A 27,871-nucleotide genomic window follows, 5' to 3' on the forward strand; every position below is an offset into this window, starting at 1 on the left:
GTTTATTATGTACAATAATTTATGTGTTACAGTTAAGCTTTTAATTATTTTAAGTAATTTTAGCGAAAACAAATGTGACCGCGAAAAAGGCTAAATTGAGAATTAATTATATATATTTTTTGTGAAACAAAAACGAAGTCCCGACTTTAAACTACAGTTGAAGATATTGAATGAGCTATGCATGGCAGCTGTTCTCGTTTGTCATGACTTTGACGCTTTGGGTATGTGATCTTGGATACGAGTAATTCGACCAGCAAATAGGCTCACACTTTGCAGACTTGTCACAACTACTATATATTGTCTAGAACCAAATTAACCTTCATAATATTCAAAATGATAAATGCACGGAAATTATCGATTGCGACTGCCCCAAAAGAGATATTTGCACTCAGTCACTGGAACAAAACTCATCCAATATTTTTCACAGATGAACTTAACAATGATATATGTATAAAGTGCTTTACCAGATTTATTTTAAAATTATTTTCTTTCTAATATTAAGAGATCATATATGTAAAAGTTTTAAATATAGTTGATAAATATCAAAGGCACCTCAGCAGACAAAATTAAAAATCATTTTTTGGTCATTTTTGGGCCAAAATTCAAAAATGGTCCAATGGTCCAAGAAACTCCTGTGTACTGAAGGTATAATATTTAAAATTTAGCCTGGTGACTGGTATAGCTCTGCCTCAGAGACGTACACAGTGAAAACAATATTGAAATTGATTATACAGAAAACACTGCACTTAATTTAACTCTTTGTTCACTCTGGGCAGTCTCTCACCGATTGTCCCAGCGCGGGGCATTATCTATATATAGCCCGCCATACTTAGTCAACATTCATGTTAATTTTGCAGACCATAACTGTCTGTGAATTCCATAGTTAGAGTACAGGGAGCCCAGGAACTATAATCAACTGTAATACGTAGTCTCTATGAGCGGGGGGGGGGGGGGGGGGGGGGGGTTATCAGCTGGTATCTAGTGTAAGAAACAGACAAGGGATGAAGGCTCCAGCCAGCTCACATTTTTTAAACTCGAAAAAACAGACGAAAAAAATAAAAAATAAAATCTAAAAAAAATACCAGGTTGAAGAATATTAGTTGCTCCTTCGAATTTCGCCAAAGCCTTACCTACATTTTAAAGATATCTGCAGAATAAATCAAGAAAACTACACAAATTGACTCCATTTAGGAATTCCTAACGGTTAGTCCGAACGCAGGACACTGTTGGAGGCGTGGCCTGTTCAGCATTTGTCAACAACCAATCACAAGACTGGTTACGAACCAGTTGAGCAAGGTTAACCGAGTTGCGACTCAATTCCCCGTGCGTTAGTAGGTGGACGACCCTCCCGCTTTAAACTCTCAACTTCAAGCTCAAAGGCCAGCATCCTTTCCCTTGATCTACTACCACACATGCGCACATATACATACATACATACAGACAGACAGACAGACAGACAGACAGGTTAACTGCATAGACTCCCATTTTATGTTTTGCACACAGTATTCAGTAAGCACACAAGCACCATATTTGAATTAAATTTTTTTTACACATGGCTTTGTAAATACAGTTTTCATCACTTTGTAAAACTATTTTAGCCAAAAATATGTAAAGATACATGTTAACATGCCGGTATATACAGAAACATTGAAAATGATTTGTGTTACAAATAATTCAGTTTTTAAAAAAATCCACCATGGCAAGCTTACAAAGTCCGGTATTTAAAACAAAAGCTATTAATGCAAATCAATATTCAAAAGTGAATATTCACACAATCTATAAAAAGATAATAAGTGAGAATTTCAGAATACATTTGCTGTACTGTGTTCATAATACAAAGTGAGATACAGAGCACAATATATTATCACTGGCCCCAATTGTGTATTTAGTGAGGGCCATACAAACCTGAGTTAATCCAATTATTCAAATTATATTTGAAAACTGTCACTAATAGTCTTCAAATCAGTTACTTTCCCCTCATTAAACTACCCACAAAGAGTACAATATATACGAAGTCAGGTGCAATTGTGATCGTTGTGGTGAAGTTAGGTATTTAAATTTTGTATAAACACACATTTATACTGTACATGCTGTATGGGACCCATGTCCAGTGCATCACACCAAGACAACCACCACTGATCTTTAACGCATATGTAATTGTTCACTTAGAGAGTACATTTCTTGTGCATGTTTTTTTTTTTTTGGAAGGAAAGTATAACAGATATTTAGAATTAAAAATTTGGCTGAAATGTGAGAGAAATTTAAAGTTAATTTAAAACACCATCAGTTATCCATAGACAAATAAACCTATAAACTTAAAGTTTAAAGGGCGGCAGTCATCGCGTCACGTTCTGTTCGATATGGGACTCATAGCAGCGTATACAACGCGTGTAAAATACATTGTTTATTTACATGAAGTTCCAACACGCGATAAGTTTAAGCAAAAAAGAAAAAAACACTTCATGTTATAGTATTGGCAAAACAGACTTGTTAAAATAAATAAATAAAATCTGATCTTGAGTATATTATGTATTCAAACAAGAGATGCGGATAAAAACTCAAAACCTCTTCAAATTGCAAATCTATCCAAGAGGTATCATCTCAGGCATAGAAGGAACCCATTTTAAACTCAAACAAAATAATACTTACAAATGATATTAACTTGAGTTATTGCAATTCTAGAAAAAAGTCTCCCAACTATACACAGACCATCATTGTTACAATGAAACACAAGCTTGTGTAAATAATCATTCTGGCAAGAACATTTTTCGGGTCAAAGTTCATATTTATTTTCTATATCCAAATGGTGTGTAAAAAAAGTTGCCAGTTTTCACTCGTCTTTTGAGCTCATCATAGAGAAGTCGACTTTCTTTACCAACGCCTTTCATCAGGTCTCGATTTTCACACGCACGCCGCGAAAGGTACGGCAAGACTTCCTCTACTGGGCCATAGGGCACATACTTGTATACGCCATAGCCGGCTTGCCCTGGAAAAACACAAATGAATGGGTGAGTATTAATAAGAAAACTACCAGCATAAAATTGTAACAGTTTGCAAAATAGAGAATTGTTCCAGTGTATATTACATTTAAGTACATGGCATACTTTAAAGCACAGATCTCTACTTACTAGGTCCTCCAATTCAAAACACGACAAATTTTATTCCATACATTAAGAACGCTTTTTTTTGAGTGGCATGCATTACAGGAGAATCGATGGGTCTCTCAATGTCTGACCTCAGAATTCTAAGAAGGGGGGGGGGGTATTTAAGGCACCTAATACAGAATGAGCGGATAGGAAATTTATAAGTTAAGGAAACGTTAAATAGTCAGAATTTGGTAGCATATTGCAAAAACAAAAATACTTACCCAGTGGATAAGTGATTTGATCACACATTCCCAGTAACTGACCAAAATACACCAATTGATCCCTGCGCCCTATACACAAGTCATTCATCCTATAAGAGATAATAAACAACAACATGTTATTGTTTGTCAAATCAAAAAAAGTTCACTTAAGAGATAAATATATTGTATGCTGCACACACGAGTGTCTATCTGTGGAATTAGTGTCGTATCAAGGCATCACAGTTATCGAGCAGTGTGTGTTCAAATTTAAATAAATACTGTTACATACATCATGTAAGATCCAGCAGTAAAAACAACGGGATGTAATGATTGCAGCATTTTGAAGCAGAGATAGAAAATCAACGTATAAAGTATAAATGCTAGAATTGTGAATTATTGAGAAATTGTATCAGGAGGTTTGTTTTTGTTGAGAATTTAATTATTTTAGCATTAATAAAGAATGCGGTCACTTTATTAGAATCGTAACTGGCAAAAGACTGGTTTATTTGCATTATGACTATCGTGCATTGAGCCCATTTTCAGCTACTTCAACATTTTAACAATGTGAAAAACAATTACTGAGAATACAAATGTGTGCAATTTTGAAAAAATAGACACAGAAAATATTCACATCCAATAAAGAACGGCACGTACTAGTATCAAGACATAACCAACGCCATCCATATTTGGACGAATAGTTCAAATTTTTCGCAAACCCGTACCAAGCACACCAAGTATATTTTGTATTGTAAAGCACCAAATGACTCAACCCTGGAGGTTGTCTAATAAAGTAGACTTGTGTACTCAAACCTAGTTAATAGACAAAACATAGCAAGTACCTTTGTACAGTAAACTTAATAGTATCCTCATTATGCGATGCAACCATTATATTAATTTTCCCATACTGTTTTATTTGTCGCAACACAGTGTCCAAGACCATCATGTAATTCTGATTCGTAGCTTCGTAACTTTCACAGCAGGGATCACTATAACCAATCTCCCAGGCTCGTTTTCTTTCTTGGTCTAGATAAGCACCACGTACAAGTTTGGCCCCGAAGTAGAAATTTTCATTTCTTGAGTAACTCATGTCAACTGTAATATTGTCATAGGCATCCTTGAAAAGTGATAGATAAGAAAGGTTTCAATAATTATGCTATGTTTCCATTACAGTTGGAAAATAGGTGCCCTACCATAAAATATTTCCATTAGAATCAAGTTTGGGTAACCCCCACTGTATATTTGATCTTATTTATTTTGCCCAGCAAGATATCTAGAAATTGCAGTGCATTTCAATTGGCTGCATTTCTACATACAAATCAGGTCCATAATTTGAAAACTAAATTGCATACCCTACGTTTTTACTCCAGGCTTTTTAAATCATAGAGAATAGTGGGAAGGGTGTTATGACATTTTTGAATAAAGAATTCTCTGTCTGTTTTCTCATTCAAAACCTTCATTACCATATATTGCTTGAAAGCTAGTCGTTTGTTTACATAAGTGTCATGTGACAGATTACTAGTGCTTGTAATTGCTGGACATTGTCAAAATGACTAAACTTGCGATTTCCATTCCAGGTGAATGTGTCCAGACAGTTCTAGGAACTTGTTTTTTTTAATATGTATAGAGAGAGAGAGAGTATCTAGCCGAGTAATTCACCACTAGTTAAACATCTTTGATCAAGACGGTATTCCGTGACAAAGCATTGTATCTTTACAACCCAGACACATTAAGAATTCTCATTGTCTTGTGTATCATCGGTGTAAATTTGAAACATGTGGCATTAAACTAACATATAGTAGATTCTACAGGGGGTCAAAAGAGATAGTTACGTTCATGTTTTTAAGTTGAGAAAACACATAAATAGTGCAGCAACTATTAATGTGAATATTTTGTTCTACTATTACAACAAAATACCTAAATTTTACAATTTATTTACCAGTTTTACTGCAGAACATATTAATGATACTGTTAAGAGAATAATTTCATATCAAAAGATGTAAATTCAGGGAAAACCTGCATCACAGTCCCTCTAGAGATAGAGGTAGAGGGACTATGCCTGCATGTTGCCAGTGGTATGTTAGTATCCATTGTTATGTAAATATACCAATAACATGATGTAAATATACCAATAACATGATGTAAATATACCAATAACATGATGTAAATATACCAATAACATGATGTAAATATACCAATCACATGATGTAAATATACCAATCACATGATGTAAATATACCAATCACATGATGTAAATATACCAATCACATGATGTAAATATACCAATCACATGATAATCCATTGTTAACATTACTGTTGTACCAGCTTTCACTGACTGTTTACAAATGAGCATCAGTTCAAGTGTATCTGATTAGCTAGTAACCAATCAAATATACTCTTCATCTCAGCCTCTCCAAAGGTAAACATTATGCAAAAAACATAGAAGTGCTTGCTTGTTTAATGTTTCAAACACCCATTTAAGTATAATCATAAATAAATTCAGATTTTTTAATTAGCTATAGTGATCCATCCAAGTTTAAAGAAGTGTTTTTGATTGTAAAAAAAAAATGTATTAAAAAAACAGATTCATTTCCTTTCAGAAAATTCATGTATTATAAATATGTTATCCACATCCTTTCTTAATTTGGTCGATTGTATCATTGCCACAATTACCGTAAAATCTGTGATAAAAGCTGCATTCCTAATAGAAGTCGCACCTATTCTTTTTGAACAACTGAGAACCAAAAATGTATTGTTTCTCATATGTTTTTCATATGTCTGTTGCATTGTACCATTTTAATGGGAGTCGCAGATTCTAATACAGATTTTACAGTATGACTCGACAATTTGTTACAAAATCCACAAAAGCACATCAACTACAGCAACCAACTTTCCATTTATGACAAGGTCAATACGCCGGTGATTCATTATACCACAGAAGCCTTACCTTCAAATAACACTGGTAAGTATTAAATATGACCGGTCTCGTTTTGTTAAATTTCCTCATCAATTCCATAGCTAATCTGCTTATTGCCGGCTGAAAGTAAGACTGCTCGGCATCAATCATCAGTCGTACATTCTTTTCTTTTGCTCTCTGTATAAAACAATGATTGTTATCACGTAAGTAGACAATTACTAAAAGTACTCGTGGCAGGAAGTTCACTAAACAAGATATCTAAGTTGGTGAGCAGTCTGACTCGCACAAATAGTGAAATCAGGAAAATAATTTTCGTTCACTTCTTCACTTCTGACAACTATTAAAGAAAGAAACAAAACAATAGATGACTTTCCATTCACTCTGTGATATATTGTATGAAATGCATGGATTAACGTTTACAGCAAAAATTCAATGATTTGATTTTGAGTTTTAATTTCTTTTTTTTTAAAGTTCAATGTCAAAATGATGACCTTTCAGACAGAAATACGGCGTTAAGATACCCTTAAATCAGCAAAATTGACCATCATCTAATGTGTATACAATGTAGCACATTATTAAGCATAGAAATACCAAAAAGACACTTTTTGCCCTGCAACACCTTTGTTTGTCTAATACGTTTGATTTCATGCATAACGCAAGATCACGGAATGAACAGAAAATGGTCTATTTTCTATGTTTCGTAGATGTTCAAGTTTAGATAAGTTTTTCTATATGACATATTCCGATATGGTGAAATGAACACACCTCGGCTAGCGTATTCATTCTCATTATCATTTTTTTCATTTGTCTGTCTTCGTCTTCAGTTAGCGTCAGTAGTAGAGATTCCATTTCACCGGTCTGCGAACAAAAATACAATAATTTAAATTATTTTAATTAGGCACCACTCATAATGTAGGTATAGCACTAAAGTATGAGATTTAGCAAATACCAAAAAAGAGAAAAAATTTAAACGATTTTAACTTTTTTTTGGAGGACAAAGTCAGATTTTACGTAATTTCTTAAGAATTTGGATCTAGATGTGGAAAATTATGGCCATGTGGTCTAAAATTAAGCAAAAAAAAAAAACATAACATTTCAGCGAGGAAAACTTTTGTGTGCAAGGGGTTAACAAACTTTACATTTGTTTTGACCTAGAAAGTTGTGGATGACATCAGTCAGTGAAGTAGCATGAAACAAACAAATATCAGCCTTATAATGGCACAGAAAGTTGTGAAGATGTTATTGTAAAAAATATTGCCAGAAGTGACTTACCACCATGTTAGGTATTCTGAAGAGTTTAGACATTTTTAGATCAGCCTGCATTAGTCTATCCCAGTCTAATAAATCAATAACACTACAAGCAAAAAAAAGATTACATTACTTTATGGATTACATATAAAGAGATAATAAGGAATAATAAATAATAAGTTTTTGAGAATATAAAATCTTGATAAGGAAAAAAAAGTTGGTCATCTGAAAACGTATCCCATTCTACCCTGTCAAATCAAATCTTTGGTCAAATATAGCGCAGTGTTCTCACTCACCAGACAAAAGACAAGAAACTTTTGCGTCATGGTTTAATTTATTGTCTCAGGTTTTCTACTCTCAAGAGACAATTTATCTCACAAAAATGTAAAAAAAAAGTGAGTTTATAAGTGTAGAATAAAATTCAAACATAATAAACATAAGGGGAACAAAATACTTCATTTCTGTCTTATGTTCCACATGTATGGGTGTAATTGTTTTGTACTTTCTAACTGATGGGACAATTCTACACCTTGTATTTATTTCTGGTGAGAACGCTGATAGCGTAAAATAAATGTGTAATCGGATTGACGTGTAAAATGTGGCCTGCGACAGCGAGTGTTTTTGGAACTTCAACCATGCCAACAACGGTAGTTATCAGTCAAGGCCTAGTGAATGGTCCATGTCAAGTTTGAATAAAATCTACCTAGGTACATGTATGCCCGACAAATGTTTGACATGTTTTGTGATTTTTGGGGACAAAAAAATGGCCGCCAATTGGTTAAATTTTATCAAAATATACCAGAGAGGATCACGCAACCCATTGTGCTATGCCTTTGTACCAAATTTAAACAAAATCTGTAAAAGTGCATCTGAAAAACATGAAAGAGGATTGTAAAAAAACAAAATGTCTGACAGTCGGCCATTTGAATCAAATCACAAAACAAAATGATATGGTTCAGTATTACACCATGAGTGATGTCAGTACTAAGTTTAAATAGATTTTGGCCATAGCAAGCGTGAGAAACGATTCATGACATGTCAAATGATTTTTGACATAATTTGAGAAACCAGTCAATCAAAAATCAACAAAACAAATTAACATGCATTTCATCATGGCTTGTCTTTGTACCAGTTTTGAACAAAATCAGTCCAGAGATGAAGAAGTTACATAAATAAGTATCAAACCAAAACTTGTGATAAATGTTATATAATATACCTACCCATCTTTATTATAATCAATTAGCGTAAACCAAGTGTCAGATTTATCTCGAGCCATTATACCCATCTTTTCTAACTGAGCTTGGAAAGTCTCCTTCGTTACCTTCCGTTCAATAAGGTCGCCTTCTGTTCCAGCAATTTTGACAAATAACTTACGAATGCTTGTTAGACATTCAGATAGTTGTAGCTGTAAAAATAAATATTCATAAAAAATGTAATATAATCGATGAAGTAAGACTGTTATTCAGGGCATACATGGTTAATAAGGTTAATTTTATTACTTTCATGCTAATAGTACCTTGTACCCTGGGAATGTCAGCAAATTGATGATGGCAGAAAATGTTTTTTTACTTGAAACATCCATTTTAAAATATCGGTCTGCTAATATTTTGCTAAATTGTTCACATAATAACAGTTGTTCATTTTATAGTTTTAATTAGCATTTGCCTATTTTGCAGAAGCATTTTGGTGTTTCAATGCTCAGTTTATCTTCCAAAATTTACTAATTTTCTATTTTTTTAATACATTCCCAGCAGACGCTGTTTTTATCGCACTCATTTGATCTATCCCTAGTGGCTTTCAGCAGGCCATGTACAGACAAAATTATTGTAAAATACTTTATTTTAGCTGGAATTCATTTTCATTGAAAAGCAGGGGTTGAAGAATATGGAATTTTTCCACTGGTCCAGGACTAGTGATAAGAAAATTGTCACTAGTCCGTGTAATAATTTCACTGGTCCTGAAATGATGTTTTAACATTATTTTTTATTTTTTAACAGCATGTTTCATTTTTAATACATATACATGTACATGAGTAAGTTACATTTCTGATAAAATCTCAGTTGAGGTAACTTATGTCCTGGATATATGCCTTGAAGTTGATGAAGATAACAACCATTCAACAATTCAACAATTGCTGGGTCAGGATTATAATCAGCTAAATCTGGACATAATAAATAATTGGTTCTGAAAATTGTTATGATTTAGTCTAGTTCTGAGTTCAGTTTTTATAACATTCACTTTAGAAAAACCTCTCTCACAAGCACTAGTACTAGGTGATACTGTTAACATATATTACAATAATTTCTTAACTGGTGCACTAATAACATCATTTGCACTCTGTAGGGTTATTGAGTATACATCCAAAAGTGTCTGTGACCTGTTTAACCAATCATTAATTATTGTCTGTCTTTCTGATTCACTGAAATATGACTTGACTACTGTATTGTTCATGAGTTCATTAATATCTTCATTGCCATATGTAGCCAATTCTTGTTTATCCATAGGCCACTGATGAAAGTTCAGGCACAACAACTGTTTAAATGGTGGTTCATTAAGTTCAATAAATCTGTTGTTTATATATTTAGTGGTATTGTCAATCAGTTTTTCAAAAACTTCAGCTGGTAATAAAATACCTTTAATTTCAATATCTCCAAATTTATGAGTTTCTGGTTCATAGCAGTCAATGAAATGTTTCATATTCGTACCAGGAACAGTTTTCAGAGCTTTTAACTTCACAATAGTTTGCTCAATTTTATCAGGAAGTTCAATAACTAACAACGTGTCTTGCTGAAATACCCTTGACAAATTTGCAATAATTGGAAGAAAATCTAACAAAAAATAGAGCATCTTCAGGAAAGATGACAATCTAATTGCCTTTAAATAACCCATTGCGCGGTTTGCATCATCGGCTCGATTACCAGCAGTATAATTGTGTTCTAAGTTTATTTACCGCTAATGACTGCACTGCGCGTTCTTTGCTTGCCAACCAGCGAACTTGTTTGACTGACGAGAAATGTGCTAAGTCAGTCTCAAATATATTGGCAATCCTTAAGTTCACGTCGACGTTTCAGAGAATAGTGGTAAAAATGAAATATCCCCTTTAACGTGGCCTCGAAGTCTGATATTTGTTTCACAGTTTTACAAGCGCCCGAAATCGCCAATTCCAACTTGTGCACCACACAATGAATACCAATAGATGACGGGACAACATCTTTTATTTTTGTGACGACACCCGTCTTCTTTCCCATATTCACAGAGGCACCATCAAAGTTTGATGATATATGATGATGATCAGGGTTGAGATCGTCCAAATTTAAATCAACACTTGACAATCCATTCATCAAGGCATCAAAAACCCCCTGTGATGTGGCATTTTCTACCGATGTAATCGCAACCTCGCAGGTGACAGGTAACTTGGTACGTGGCCCAATATAGCGTACATAGGTCATTTCCTGTTCAATAATTGATTTGTCTGTACTACCCTCGCCAAGAACACTGATAAAATTCACTGTCTTGATTTCTTGGGAAATGTCCTTTCTTAATGTTGAAGCAATGTGTTCCATAAATTCTGTACAGCCATGACTATTAACATAATTTTCTCTGAGCTTTAATCCATTTTCCTTTTGAATACCACAAATAAATTCGAAATCAGAAAAAGGCTTTCCTGCTCATTCGGTCTTGGTTTTCTTTACCCATTCGCGTGAAGGATTTGATGATACGAGTTTCAAATACATTTTCCTGTGACACCGGCGTTGCTGCTCGGCCATCTTTATCTCTCAAGAACTGTCGGCTACAGGATAAGTGTTCGTTGATGACATCGTGAGATCGTAGCGGATCGAGTTTCAAATTAGTCGTTCCTTTCACTAAGGCACTTGACTTATCAGATGACAGAAGATAGTTTCGGCAATATTCACAGAACATAGTATTCGTAACTTCATCGTGGTGTACCCAAGGAAATTCAGTTGTCCAATATGACTTGAAAGTCTGAACACGTTTCTCACGATCATATTTCTTCTCCTTCGTCAAGTTCGCGAGTATCTCTGGTTCACTATGACTTTATGTCACAAAGTAGGCAGACATCATTGATGTTTCCGAGTGCTATATTATTGACCAATTACAGTCTGCGTAAGAAAACGGAGGACGTCACTACGTTCCACGTAATAAACTCAGTTTTGAGATTATAAATATCAGGACTGTTTTTAGATTAAATTGTTATATGCAGACACCTTTATTATTTTTTTATTTATAAAATCAATGGTCTGACGGATTATTAGTGCTATGGACCTCGGACCACCGTATTCTTCAACCCCTGAAAAGACTTTTTGGGTGTTTTGTATAGAATTTATTTTTACTGATTTTTGATAAGTTAAATGTAAAATATAGGAGAAAAGTTATGTTCGCTGAACTTTATTTTCATTGAATCATTACTTCAGCGAAAATTAATTCCAAGTGAAAATAAAGTATTTTACAGTATGTGGTTTTTCCGCTGATATCAAATACTAAAGATTGTACCGCAACATTGATAATTCACTTTTGTCTAACATCCACTATCAATAATTTTTTTTTTGGCCTGTAAATGTCAGCTCTTTGTGACACCTATTTTAGAACCAAATAAAGGCTTTTCACTTTTTCCTGATGCCTCAACTAGAATATTGATGATAATTGGGCAACTTCTACAGCAAAATTGTTTGTCAGAATCTTATTTACATGTACTGTGAAATACTTAATTCTCACTGAAGGGATGTTTCCGTGAAAATCTAGTGAATACACCTATGTTTTACATTCAACTCATCAAAATTCAGTGAAAATAAACTCCATACAAAACACCCAAAATGTCTTTTCAGCGAAAATTAATTCCAGCTAAAATAAAGTATTTCACAGTATATATTTAAAATGCAATTCATTGAAGCATATACTAGTAAGTAAGTTTACTTGTCTACTAGATTATTTTGAGTGTAACACCAATGGAACGTGCAAGCACTATCTTGTATCATGAATGCAACATGCAAGGAATGTTAACTCAGAGGGTGTACTTGACCCAGAATTCTTGAATGCCACTAATTAGGTATGTATCATGAATTTTCCACTCAGAACACATGCACCATTCACCCACATAAAGTGAGAAGTGAGTATATCCAGGCATAAGATGGCTGCTATATACTGTATGACAGACAACAAGCAAGACAACTTACCAACATTTGCGGCCTACCCAGTGCAGTCAGTTTAATAGCAGCAAAACCATCCTCAGACGATTCGCCTGAAGAAAAAAATAAAGTGCATGAATAAGGCAAAATTAATCACCAGTAGGTGTAGAAGTTGTCATGCCAACCAATGATTCTTTGTAGATTAAATTTAAAATCTTACGTGTGTAAAATACATTGTTTATTTACATGACAACGATGACCACAGCGCTTTAATAGTCATGGACTCAATAAACTTGTTGAAATTTCAAAATCTGACATTGATTTTGCACTACCGGTATTACACTGTTCCTAAATGAAATTTTATTTTGCTAATTTCACTGATAAATAAAATCAGCTAAATTCAATTCACATGAACATCACAAATTGACCCTGCTATTCTTAGCATGATGTAAGCATACTTATGATTGGCTTACATCTTATGTGGTAACCAATCATCACGAGTGTAGCATACTGACCTGCAGCATCGATGCAATCAAGAAAAAACTTCATGTTTTTATCACACTTCATCTCATCTTCGTAGAAAAATGTACGAGCACTTGCTAAATCGTCACGACGATCTCCAAATTGCTCATACGCAACAAACCTTTTGTCTCTCCCAGCTGAAATATATACATAAAGAAAAAAATTAATGTTAAAAAAAAAAAAAAAAGACAATATCTGTTAAAGGATTGGACGCACTTTCCTGAACGTTTTTTCATATTATTTCCTACCCTGTAAATGGCCATTTGAAAGTCTGAAAAATAAAACTTTGAGTATGGTACATATATATCCAAACTAGTTTTTGAATTACAAATATCAATTGTATGTATTTTGGCCAGCCAAAGTAGAGCACCAAGTTTGGTAAACTTTTTGAATAGACATACTTGGTGTTCCACAATCTGAAATGCATCTAGGTATTTGCAGGAGTGGGCTTGCATGCGGAAATGATAATTGGCCAAAAATCAACTAGACTTGTTTTCTTTTAACCATTAGCTTGAAGGGTTCATAGGTGTAGCTATGCAGATTCAGGGGGCTATTTAGGTGGTGGTATCAAGACAGTATACACTATAGAAAGCCTACTTATGCACAGATAACAGAAGGTAGTCACTGATGTATTGACAATAGTTTATTTACGAGGGACTACAACCTTTTCTTCTGTGCCCTTGAATCTAACAAGGATTTCATAGAAATCTTAACCAATGCTCAAGCAATCAGTATAATTAAATTTAGCACACAATCAATACAATGTTCTTTGTAAATAGTCGAAAAAATGGACAGGTTTTTTTTTATCTCAGAACAGTGAAATTTGCCAGGTAATACAGTGTCAGAGGTGATGTCTGTATGCCGATAAAAGACTTTATGATCACCTTTGTTCCAAATGCCTTATATATTCAGAATAGGGGTATATAGATGAACAACTTTTATTATGTTTTAATAATATTGTGGGCTGTATGTCAACTCTCTGCTGACTATAGAGCGCAGTGTACTTTCAACTGATTAAATATTTCTGTACACAACCCACTGACTCCACAAATGTAAAATCACTCTGTTTATTAAGCTTTTACTTTCTCCGGGAATTTAATTTACATGTGCATATTGCTGCTATCATTAAAAGTTATCACCACATTGAGGTTTATCGTGTTAGGCTTACAAAATCCTTGATTAATAAGTGATTAAATTAAATGACATGACAGAGTTTCTTTCAATAGCAAACAAAACTAAAATGAGTTGGTCATTCTGAATTTGAGCTTGAAACAAACGCATATTAGTAAATAGTAAGTATAACATGATGTACAATGTAGTTGCACAGTTCAAATGCAATCAGTCAAGGCATGTCAGAGACATGGTTCTTTTAAACCTATCTGAAAAATCATGATGGTACAACAATGTTCAATGTATGTACAAATTTAATCATAACAATAACTACTACTACTATCCATGGGTCCAGAATGGCGGAAATTCTAGATTTTTATGCATTTTTAGCATTAACATGACTGCCTTTAATCAATTACATGTGTATATGTGCGACATGATGTATATGTAAAAAGTTTGAAAATTATCAGTCTCTTTATGTCAGAGATATGGCTCTGGAACTGCATTTATTAAAACAAAGTGGCTGCCAGTCAGCCATTTTGAATCCAAATTAAAAAACAAAATCATGTGCATCACGTTTCCATTATATTTAATGTATGTACCAAGTATGAACAAAATCCATCCATACATGAAAGAAATCCAGCAGAAATGCTGAATTGTTAACATTAAAATGGCCACCAGTCAGCCATCATGAATCTGATCATAAAATGAATAATTGTGCATGAAGTACTGGCAGTCTGACAGCATTTGTTAAAATAAAATGACTGCCAGACGACCATTTTTAATCTGATCTGAAAAAGAAAATGTCATGCTTCAAGGAAATGGATTTCTATGGAAATAGTTCATTTTTGTGTGTTTTCAGGTTAAGAATAACTTTAATTTGAATTATTATTTATGTAACAATTTTGAAATGAAAGAACGAGATGATGTTTCAGCTCTTAATAGGTCAAATAACCATTAACGACCTTAATTGTATATGATTTCCCTCGCCCATTCACTGTGAGGTTAAACAATAAACACTTACGTTGTATTTCTGGCTCTGCTTTCGATATACACGATCTGAAAACAATTCATATATCAAAGAAAGCTTAAAATCAAAGAAAGCTTAGAAAGAACTCCCATGTGCTGAGAGTATTGGAGACACATTAAATATAATTCGAAATTACTTAGCTGAAAACTAATTATGCAAATCAGAAAATTAATATGACCAGATTTGAGTGTAAAACTAATGAGGTCTGCGCAATGTAACAGAAAATCTATGTCTCCAAGTTTAATTGAAATGTGATTAGAACCAAAAAATTATGAATTATTATGCTTATTAGGGAATTAATATGAACAGATTTTTACCCCAAACTAATTAGGTTTGTACATTGTCCTAGAGCATCTTTGTACTAAGTTTCATTGAAATGGAATAATTAGTACCGTGAAAACTCCAAAATTTCGACCCCTTCTAAAAATTCGACTGGCTATTTATTTGCCGGGTTTCGGTGTTTTATTTACCTCCAAATTTTCGACTCCACTAAAAATTGCCGACTCATTCTTATTCGAAAATTGCGACCAGTTTTAGTTTTCCCCCAAACGAAAAAAAAAAACGATGTGAGCGTTCAAACGGGACCTTCCTCGAAGGCATGAATCCGGGTTTCTGATTGACTGAGAGATTTTTATTTTATAGGTAACGAAAATATATTCTAAATAAACGAAGTTTCAAATAAAAACAAACACAAAAATCTCGGCATGCTGCGTTTCTGAATTGTTGATTATTACTGTACTCAGTAGTGATTATAATAATGTACACAAAATAAATTTGTTGAATGGTTATGAAATACAAATAAAAGTCAACTAAGTTTCATCGTAAGCGAATGATTCCGGTCTCGTATAAACGTTTGATGCTGTAGGATATCTGCTATGTTCTCTTAGGTCAAATAGGTCAAATCGCTAATTAACCAATCAAAAAGCTGGATGATGCCAACGTGTTCAAATTACCATAGCTTATTTAAATATGTTAATGTTATTGAACGCAATGCGGAAGAGATTGATGTTGTAGTACGATATTTTGGCTTGGATTTTGATGCGAAAACGGCATGATTTTTTTTAAATAAAAAAATTAGTTGTTTTTAAAAAATAAACTGGTCATCTGAAGAATAATTTAACATTGTTCACAGTGATAACAGCTCATTCTCGAAAGGAAGCTTACCCGCTCACGCTAGTCACGATAAAAATCATACACGTGTACTCTTGAATAGACAGACGTCAATGACTACGGTAAAACTTAGACTCTATTTTAGCCGGCAGGATTGATTGAAATGTCCGAAAAATGACGCCAAAATACACCTTAAAAGTCCCATTTTATTTTCTTAAATCCCATTTTATTTTTTAATCCAAGGGCGAATTTACGGCAGAATTTGGTCCCTCAAATAAGGGACACGTGAGCTTTGATTCTAACCGGATACATTGCACTGGGTCGGGGAGATAGTTTGCTAAACTTCCATGTATCTTTTGTCCAATGGGTACCTGTACTTCGAACATTCGCAAGTTTTCCTAGGTAGTGCGAGACAGCTTTGTCTTTTGACCTATTAGTTTTGTGCTGACCTCTTCTCCGCGTCTTGATGTTTTGTTTTGCTTGTCATAATACTCACTGATTGATGACTTTGTTTAGATTTTGAGTTACAACTCGGCCACGACTCTAAAAACATGTCACTTTTCTAACACCAATTATTTAAAACCGGTCGAAATTTTGGAGTTTTTACGGTACTTTAGATATCAGTGTGAAAGCTTAAAATTGGTTAATTATGCAAATTAGGTAATTAATATGTACAGATTGTAACCCACAATTATTCAGGTCTGTCTATTGTCCTACAGCATCCATGTACATTCATTGATATGTGATGTATAGTACCTGAGATATCAGTGTGAAAGTTGGTTAATTATGCAAATTAGGTGATTAATATGCACAAATATTTACCGGAAACTAATTGGGTCTGCATAATTCTAGATTCATTGAAATGTGATGATTAGTACTTTAGATATCAGTAGAAAAGCTGAAAATTAATTATGCAAATTAGGTAATTAATATGCACAATTATTTACCCTAAAACTAATCAGGTCTCTGCATAGTCCTAAAGGATCTATGTACCAAGTTTCATTGAAATGCGATGATTAGTACTTGAGATACCCATGGAAAAGCTGAAAATTAACTAATTATGCAAATTAGGTGATTAATATGCACAAATATTTATCGAAAACAATCAATCTCTGCATAGTCCTTGAGTATGTAAGTACCAAGTTTCATTGAAATGTAATGCTAACTACTTATATCAAATGCTGAAAATTAATTAATTATGCAAATTAGGTAATTAATATGTACTGATATTACCATAAAAACTATCAGGTCTGTGCAGTGTCGTATGACATCTATGTACCAAGTTTCATTTGAAATGTGATGATTAGTACTTGAGATATCAGTGGAAAAACCGAAAATTGACTAATCATTATGCAAATTAGGTAATTAGTATCCACGGATTATTACCAAAAACTAATCAAAACCTAGCATTAGTTCAGAGCATCTATGTACCAAGTTTCATCAAAATCCAATGAGTGGTTGTTTAGATATCAGTGGAACAGTCATGGAACCACTAAAAAATAGCTAATTATCATGTAAATTAGGTAATTAATATGCACGGATTTTTACCAAAAATTATTCAAATCTGCGCATATGTTCAGAGCATCTATGTACCAAGTTTCATCAAAATCCAATGAGTGGTTCTGTCATAGAACAGCTAAAAATTAGCTAATTATCATGCAAATTAGGTAATTAACGAGCATGGATTTTTACCAAAACCTAATCAAATCTGCGCATTGGCCCAGAGCATCTATGCACCAAGTTTCATCAAAAACCGATGTATGGTTCTTGAGATATCAGTGGAACAGGCGGACACACACACACACACACACACATACATACACACAGACTAACTACAAAGACTCCCTTTTTGTGCTTCGCACACGGGAGTAAAAAATTGCAGAAAAATTAAAAATTTGAGCGAGGAAGTCTAGCGGTGAAAAGGTTAATGGTCAGTAGATGAGGCGCGAGTAGGAAAGTGGAAAGTGAACCTACTACAGGTGGTTATGGGTAGAGGCAGCGAGAATTTTAACTACAGTTGTGCATGTGACTGTAACTGGCAAGTGGTAGAGGTAGTGATGGGAAAGAAATGAGCACAAAAAAAAATTTGTGAAGTCCAAAATTGATGCGATATGTAGTAACAATAATACTGCTGATTTCATCCGTACATAAACCAATGGCATAAAGACAAAATATACATATGTACATGTACTACACCTATTTTTGTTTACTCTAGGAGCTGTTAAGTAGCATTCTACCTTGAAATAGACATTATCAGTTTGTGCATAGACTCGTACATTAACAACCACTTTAAGTATCAATGTACTCATAATTTTTCACTGCCAGTCATTCCACATCACCGTAAAACTCATTTCCATTTGGTAGTACTACTTGGCCCTCTTTGCTACGATTTTGTGATTTGTACATCGACCTCAGTAATACCGTAACAAAAATTTGATGGGACAGATGCTAAAATTATAATGCCGATGTAATGTTGTTTGTGCCGATGTAATGTTGTTTGTGCCGGTGTAAATGTCATGTGTTTACAACCAATGTTATCAAGATTGAAACCATGATAAGAAATTTTCAAAACAATTGTTAATTGATAACAGCAATGGTGTTCTAATCTAAACAACACTGATAAAGTACATGTAAACAAATCAAATACTAGAATGACCTTCATATTGACCTTGAAGATTTTAGCAACTGCATACATGAATTCATTGAACTTTATAGTTTTATTTTAGAGACATTATTCGTTCATCATTTTCTGTTACTGTTTTCTGTGTGGTACTTGCATTGCTTGTTGATTTAGGTTCTCACCTCCCTAGTCCAATATATATTTTTGTAGAAAAAAAAATTGTTTGTTTTAAAAATAATGACAATTTGTTTCAGGGGTGGGGCATTTATTTTCTCCTTGTTAGATAGTAACCAAAAAAACTAAAATGAGTCAGCGTTTTGAATCAGAACTTGCAACAAATAATAATATGCATGTCAAGTCAGAGTATGGCTCTGGAACAGCATTCCCTATTGAATTTGATCTGAAAAACAACCTGACATGTACAAAAGTCCTATAATGTTTATTGTAAATACTTACTCTGAATGATAGCCACCCATGTATGATAGAAATTCAGGTTTGAAATAGTAGAAATGCTAAATTTTGATGAATTTTTATCATTATAATGGCTGCCATTCAGCCATTTTAAACTTGATCGTCAAATTGAATGCATGTGCATATGTGTGACATGATGTTTTTATGTGATTGGTCAATGCATGTTGGAGATATGGAACAGTATTTGTTAAATGTCAACCAGTCTGCCATTTTGAATGCAATCTGACGAAAAAATAGTTCCAGACCTGTTTACAAACTGGGATTTTATGATTTTAAGACAAAATGGCTAACAAATTTGATCAAATCACAACAACACTGGTATTATCTCATGTACAAACTTTCAACTGAATCAGGCAATATATCAGTGAAGATTCAGCGCGGAAATGAATAAAAACAAAATGGCCACCAGTCGGCCATTTTCGTCTGAATCTCAGAAATAATGACATGCATCTGTAACCTAATATGCATGACCAGGATACAACATTAAAATCACCCTGTTCGTGTCTCAGAAGTGGTTCAATACGTTTAAGTATCAGGATTTAGCAAACTTGACAACCAAAACGGCTGCCAGTCAGCCATATTCTATCAAATCGTAAAGAAATTTGATGTGCATATGTAAGTTTGAATGTAATCAGTCAAAGCATATCTGAAAAATGGCTCCAGATGGGCCACATAGAAACATAGATGGACAAACATATGAAACCCAAAATAACAGTCTCCGAGTTCAAACCAGGGCATAATTACAAGTACCAAGGTCAATGTAGATACCAATTTTGAATGAAATTTGTCTATGCATGACCAAAAAACACTTCTGGAAAAGCAGAAATGCTTGATTTTGAAGCATTAAAATGGCTTTGATCATGACCAATCAAGTCATGTCCAAGATACAGATTGGAATGCATACATGGATGAACAGATGTACAGAGGTCAGTCCATGAGTTTTCTGACTGCGTCTGAACAGGGACTAGAAATAAAAGAAAAATAATTGAACATGCATGCTAACAAAATACTGGTACAATCAGAAAATACAATACTTACTCCATTTCTGCCTCAATAGCCTGTTGGTGTGGTATATCTTCCTCAACGCCATAGTCCAATATTGAACCAACCCCGTATGCATGCAGCCTGTCTATGGTAGGCTGTATGGTTGGTTGATCGGCTCCAGCAACAAACTGACCATAAAACGTACTTGTCATTAACTTTTCAAATATTCTTTTACCCAGCAATTTCCTACCATATTTGAGTAACTGTCCATACAGAAACAAAAATAAGATTTCAATTCAAAATGCATTGTTCTGTTTAATTTGCATGAAACATGTCCAATCACATTTGATTCAGGATAAGATTCCAGTATGGCTGGTATTAGAATTTGAAAAAAAAACCACATAGCTTTAGGCAACCAAATATCAGAAACAACATCACAATCTACATGATCCATTGGACCAAGAATGCATCCATACATGTAACTGCATAGTTACATGTCCTGTATTGATGTATTGCGTAAGGAACATAACTTGATGTGTATTTATTTACACGAGGAATGTCTCAACATAGTTTCATCCAGCAACATTTTTAAGATGTAACCCTGCCATACAATATAGAATCCTATAAATCGTACAAAACATGTTATTTTCACTCAAATAAATTCTCTCCGAGCCGATTGCAGTAGACTCGTAATTTTTATTTAAATTTCTTCATCCCTGAAACATATGTAAAATGTAAGAAAATTATTATTACATGCATGTGAATGGTTTATGTACAGTAGATACATCAACAATCTTTATAAACAAGTCGTTTCTATTGATAACTATTGGGAGCTGTTGACAACTAATCTGTAATTGGCACATCGCCAACCTGTTCGGAAATACCGGGTACTAGCTTAAATGTCAACAAACTCATTTCAAGTGCTGATCAACACTGGAAAAAAATCATAATAAAGGTGGTCACAGAGCACTGTGGGCAGAATTACAGAGGTGTATATTCAAATTTTAAGATGCTAAACGTCTGTCTACTAAAGCACAAGTAAATAAAAAAACAACAACAGATAACAAAGGGTGGTTTGTGACTGTTATGTGTGATTGACAACCAGATTCTGTTCACAGGGAAGTTTTATGTTTTTCTTCTCTGCCATCAAATCTGACTTTCCAGAAAATCTTGACACAAGCAGAGATACTTATAAATTTGCTACATTGTATACAATCAGTACAATAATATTCATAAGTGTAAATTGCTAAAATAAGGCAGGATCTTCTAACAATGAAATATGTAGGTTTACTGAATCTCTCGTCAGAGGTTTTCACCTGTACTCTGATTAGAGACAATACGACATTACGATCTGGGTCAATTATAGTCAAATAGGGGTTTATACATATGCAAAGCCGGACTCATAAATTTGACACAGGACACCATATTAGATTATATTAATTATGAGGGTAGTGGTCAGGAACTACATGACAATGCTGCCCACGTTTACATCTGATTTCCATGTAGGGTAGTATAGTAAGGGGTAGAAAGTACATGCATGTAATATATTATTAGAGTAACAAATTGTATTCTTTGAATTTGAATCTGATCAAATGTTTGGATTGTCAAGTGTTTAAAGCGCGGTAGTTGTCGCACAGCGGATGTTCGAATTTCATGTAAATAAATAATGTATTTTACATGTGTTGTATACGTCGCTATGAGTCCCATATCTAACGCTTTAAAGATTTCCATGCAAACATTTCTACTACTGACCCTCGATCGTGTTACCCAAAACTGTATAGAGCCATGAACAAAAATACTCAACACAGATCCATTTTGTACTCTTAGGCTAGGTGCTGGGTCTCCTACCTACCAGTATTTTTCAAGAAAATTGTGGTTATGAATTTTAATCAGTAAATTGTACGTATTAAAAAGGTTTCACTACTGGTTCCTTTGAGTTTATGCCATACTAAAATTGTAGGCTCAGGTGGCATAGAGTGAAAGAACAAAATCAGATAAAAATAAAATTAAAATTAAATTTTTGAAAAATAATAATATTTGCATTCATTCCAATTATAAAATGAACAACAACTCAAATAGACAATTAATGTGACATGAAACCTAAAATAAAACCACCTTCGGTAGGGAAGAAATAAAAAATTAACAAAAGCAAATATATAAATAAACATGACACCAAAATACATGTCTACAAATTGCAATCAAGACAGATACAAAAATACATAATACAAAAATAAGAGCTCACAAAATAAGGTATTTTTCTGTTATTTCAACTATTAATATGTGTATGGAATTTCAGTATAACCACTGTCTAAAAGTTCACAAGAAAATATTGTAAAAGAGTTGGAGGTTTAAAACAGTTTTCAGTCTAGTTTATGCTAGCATCCATGTTCTAGGTGTGGCTGTAGTCCTGTGCATTGAGAACTAAAGATAGGTCAACTTGACCGTAAATCATCTTGACCTTGGTCACCTTGATTGGCTTCCCAGGGATGTACTATTACACACTGCTCTGAAACACGCCATATGGTACATTTCATATCAGTATCATGAGTTATGTGGTACTAATAAAGATGTACAAACTATATAGTTCCATGCTTACAACAAATACTTGTGCTATACAAAATGAATATACCGTACACAAAAAGACATATACCAAATAAAAAGAGAAAAACCAAACCCCCCAAAAAAATATATATACAAGGGCCACTTATAGGAGCATGTTATGACTATGTATAACTATATTATGGTGTTTTATAAACATTATCTGGTTGGTTAATAATTATTATTATACATCTGTCATCGTAACGCCATATGTTACACCGTGCCGTAATTTTGCAACATTTTACAAGGTATTTTCATCCTACCATATAAGGAAATGTGAATTCCAAATATGAAATCAATGATTAAGCGCATAAGCATTGTCTTATAATAAAAATGGCTGCCACCAAGGTTTTACCCCACACAAAAATGTTCGCTGATTCTGTTCTAAACTTTTTGGATTTTGGCATTCCTATGATGTATCCTTGAAAGGAAAAGATGTATAATAATAAGGTTATTACGAGGATACCTCAAAGTATGCTCTCAGACAGTATGCAGATGCATGGACCTCCGCTGCATGTCGGTCGATACTCTGCTGTACTGTCTTCGTGCATATACTTTGGGGTATCATGTAGACATCACATGCATATTTTATTCATATGATAGGAATTGAGGGCAATTTCATTGGTTGTATCAACTAATGGACTGTATATCAACTAGCTTATCCATAACAACAAGTCATGACCTGCAAATATACTTTGTTATGCAAATGTATACTCGGTAATTTACCACTTGAATTTGTATGCATAGATCAAATCCATGTTTATCTGTTTTGGTTGGGCAAGATTTACAGTTATATTGACATTGGTCTATTTACAAGATTACCATTATAGCCTACTATTGTCTAACACAGTTTTGGTATAAAGGATTCTAAAGGTCTAAAATCAACAAACAAAAATGTTTGTTGTCGTTTGTTACTTGAGGCACGGTTACTCAAAAAGATTGATCTTTTTTAGTAAGGCCCCACCGACTTAATTTTATGGATGACATCCACGCGCGCATTAGTTTTCGCCTGTTCTCAAAAAAAAAAAAAAAAATCTCCGACGACGAGTCTAAACAGATCGGTTTTCTGTCTGGAACTTGCCGACTCATATTGTCGCAAAGCGCCGGCTTGTCGTAAAACTCTTTTTGGACTATCTAAAAACGTGCCAATTTTGTCGTAAATGATCTTCTGCACATGCGTATTGCATTGCCGGGAATACGTGAGCATAAAAGTAGTGTAGTACATTCCGCCTTGACTTGTACTGAAAATGATGTTCATGTTGTACCTTGAATGCAGTGTTTTGACTGAAGGTACTTCATCATGACTACTAGAGCTTGTCTGAAATGGTTATACCTGTGACAGTAATACAGTACGAGATGTGTATATCAACATGTGCCTCCTACAAATAAAGACTTCTTGTTGTTTTTTGATACATTGTGTTCTGTGGTTCAATTCGTAATAGCAGCTTCGTAGTCCTGTGGTTTTAGCAGGATTTTTTTTTTTCGCCCTCTCGCATTAGATTTGGGGTCTCCAGAGGATGTCATCCATAAAAAATTAATCAGTGTGGCCTAACCGTATCTGAGGGGTTTGCAGCGAATTTCATGAAGGTGTTTTTTTTTTCACAAATTTATTTTATTTTGGGAGACCTTCACACTTCATTCAAATCCAAAAAATATGCTTACATTGGCTGTAGAAGCCATTTGATAATACCCATTACCCATGAGTCTTTGTGGGTTTCCTCTAATCATTGGCCAATATTCTGCCACGCATTCATTTACGCATTGTGATTGATTCAAGGGTGGTGGTCCTCGCCTGCCTCGTCCTGTTCAATATGAGACTTATGGCGATGTACACAACGTGTGTAAAATGTACTGTTTGTTTACATGAAATTTCAAAAACACGCTGCCCGATGACCTCCACCCTTTAAGTTTTAAGCAAGATATTTTAAATTTATAAATATTATATATAAAAAAAACTTGAAATTCACTGATGAGATATTTACAAAACAATTACAGACTCAACTACTGCTGGAATGGTACAAATAACTGAGAAAATCTACTAAAATGTGATCAGTGTCTGTATCTTGACTTATTACTAGTTTTTTAGAAGTCATACTCAAAATAAGTGAAATATACCACAGTATATATGATAGACATTTTCGCAATGATACTAACTATCGGATCTGCGCAACAATGTCAAGTTCATATTTCCATGACTATGACTGAGGGACTACGGTTATACAAACAACTGGTTATTAAATGGGTTCTGATTGGCTGAATTTGTGGGTGTGATGTGGGCTATGTCAGTTACACGTATCACGTTGAACGAATGACGCACTTCGTGCCAGCCGGTGTGTTCCAGTCTATCAGTGCACGGAGGTAATAATGGGGGGTCTATCACGCGCTTTGGATGTTGTTTACAAAAAGAACCACTGAATCAGTGTAAGACAATGTTTTAAATGCCAATTTTACATAAGAATAGAAACTGCCTCAGTTATATACCACTGCATGTAATGTCAGCTTATCCTTTTATTGCCGATCGAACAGCCACACCTGAAAATCGAACAGTGTGACCATGAACATAACAACCAATACTCGTTACCAATGAAAGTTAATCATACCTGTTTGTTGTGGTCGACGAGCAGATCAAACGTACATAACTTAAACACCAAAATAGAGCGTATTAATTCCGCAGTCGTTTTACTCTTGTAGGCCTCTTCGGCATTCGCAAAGTTGACGTCTAACACTGTTTCTGTCTGTTCGCGCTCCTCGTAAGCTTCTCGCTGCTGTTGGACATCAACATCTAATTGTGTGGCAGAGCTCTTACAACGAATCAGTAATTTGGACAGCTGTTGTACACTCACGGGTTTTATTTCTGGTGTAATAGTACGCAGGCAACCCCGTAGTAATTTTGCCGCCATAGCACACACTCGCGCGAAGATGAAAATGCACTACTCAGGAGAATATAGCTTTATGGCTATTTCGTCCGTCCGCGATGCCGGGTTCAGTAAGAACCGGTTACAAATTTATTGCGTGACGTCATAAACAAAGGCGGGGCTTATGAGGTTAACTCATGAATATTCATATTTTGCGTTCGCTAATAAACCTGCTCACTCCAGAATTAATGGTGAACCACAGTTCCACGGTCAGCTGGCATACAAGTAATAATGAAATAAATAAGATCAATTTACTATATAGGGCAGACATCTTGAATACGGCAACGATGTCAAACAGTGAGCGGATTGATGAACAAGCTATAACGCAAGTTATGAATATTCATGAGATAACCGAATAAGCCCCGCCCCGCCCATTATTTACCGCGCTTAGTGACATCGTACGATAAGTCACGGCATGGAACTATAATAGTGTGGGTATTCTTTTCATGTAACCTTAGTGATAATCCTCTACCCAATAGGTGATTTTCCGTACAATTGCGAGATCTTGCGAGATGCATGAAAGACGCGCGTCGAACGTCTGCCGCAAAAATCGAACGATTTGATTTTGAACTAGAATTTCTTTATTTCGTAGCTTACATTGACCGGCCGATCTTCGACAGAGGAATATTGCTTCCGAATACCCTTACTTAATATCGAACTTTATTTTAGCTGCGACCAAAATTAGTGATTAGATTTCTTTAATAATTTATTTGTGTATTTATTTTTATACATATTTATTTATTTGTGAATTTTAAGTACATTCATTCAAGTTATTTTCAAAATATTGTCTTGTTAACAAAAACTCTTTATTGTTGCAAACACCCTATGTAACCTACTCTTTTTTTTACACGGGAACAATAAAGTTCATTCATTCATTCACTTAATCGAAATTGCCTATCATCAAATGTGGACAGCACATTATTAAGCATGGAAATGTCCCCGAAATACTTTCGCGTTTGTCGAATCCCACGCGATGTTTGACGCCACTACGACGCTATGACCTGTGTTTGTCCTGTGTTTACGTTCGATTTCACGCATAACGCGTGATTCTCGCAGTGAACGGAAAAAGGTCTATTAAAGCCTTAGTGAAACCTCAGACTAGTATTACTAGTATTACTTGTCTGAGGTGAAACTGACAATAAAGCTATGCTATGTCAACACCACTGTTACATCCTCTCCTGTTACATAAGCAGCATAAGCCAAACATGGCTGCCAGGGAGTAGCTACACAAAATGAGCCAACTTTGTGGTTAGAATACATTCAGAAAAATTACATTTGATTAAAACTGAATAGCCAAGTCTATTCTATTGGTACGAGTGAAACTAAAAATTGCAAAGTTAACATTTTTTATTCTACTATGAAAACAGGAAAAGGGAAACAAAAATGGTTTGTTTTCTCTATAAGAAAACAAAACTGCCTAAACGTAGACAAGGCCTGGCACAGTAATGGCACAGTATATCAACAAGTGCTTTGAAATTAGACAACAAATTTGGGATTAATATACATCTTTCTTTTAGAAGGAGTTGTTTTATTATTATTTGTTCTTCCATTAATATTCTGTTTTTGTAGATTAGTTTATTTTTTATTACTTCCTTATTAGTGTATTATTACTGTATACTTTTACTATTATCTGTAACCATTGGCACTCTCTCCGGGGAGTGAGTAAGTGTCAATAAATAAATAAAAATATAAATAACAAGTGGTTTTTTCATCATATTTAGAACAGATATAGCATAGTGCACCCGTTATACACTGACAAATGTGAATATTGGCACAGCATAACTTATCAAACATATAAAAAAGCGTAGAAAGGTAAGAACTAAAACTGTTTCAGATGTATAGGTATATGTATTAATGGG

At 34.3% G+C, this 27,871-nt stretch overlaps 1 protein-coding gene across 1 annotated transcript; it reads right to left on the reverse strand.

Annotated features, from left to right (window-relative positions):
• Positions 1–1,465: 1,465 nt before the first annotated feature.
• On the reverse strand, positions 1,466–26,075 carry LOC100366302 (proline dehydrogenase 1, mitochondrial). Its single transcript, XM_085491742.1, has 12 exons — positions 25,698–26,075; positions 20,554–20,762; positions 15,309–15,343; positions 13,168–13,311; positions 12,701–12,765; positions 8,729–8,913; positions 7,533–7,614; positions 7,026–7,118; positions 6,291–6,437; positions 4,186–4,460; positions 3,368–3,456; positions 1,466–2,986 (listed from the first exon to the last, which is right to left on the reverse strand). The coding sequence occupies exons 1-12, from the start codon at positions 25,995–25,997 to the stop codon at positions 2,787–2,789; spliced, it is 1,824 nt and encodes a 607-aa protein (XP_085347868.1). The 5' UTR covers positions 25,998–26,075; the 3' UTR covers positions 1,466–2,786.
• Positions 26,076–27,871: the final 1,796 nt, after the last annotated feature.

The sequence above is a fragment of the Saccoglossus kowalevskii genome, chromosome 16 (genome assembly GCF_978046115.1).
Source record: "Saccoglossus kowalevskii chromosome 16, keSacKowa6.1, whole genome shotgun sequence".
Taxonomy (NCBI): domain Eukaryota; kingdom Metazoa; phylum Hemichordata; class Enteropneusta; family Harrimaniidae; genus Saccoglossus; species Saccoglossus kowalevskii.

Coding starts and splice junctions, on each gene's coding strand:
- LOC100366302 (XM_085491742.1), bottom strand. CDS start 25,997: ATGGCGGCAAAATTACTACGGGGTTGCCTGCGTACTATTACACCAGAA. Junction 7,119..7,532: donor TCAGAATACCTAACATGGTG/GTAAGTCACTTC, acceptor TTTTGTTCGCAG/ACCGGTGAAATGGAATCTCT. Junction 6,438..7,025: donor GAATGAATACGCTAGCCGAG/GTGTGTTCATTT, acceptor TGTTTTATACAG/AGAGCAAAAGAAAAGAATGT.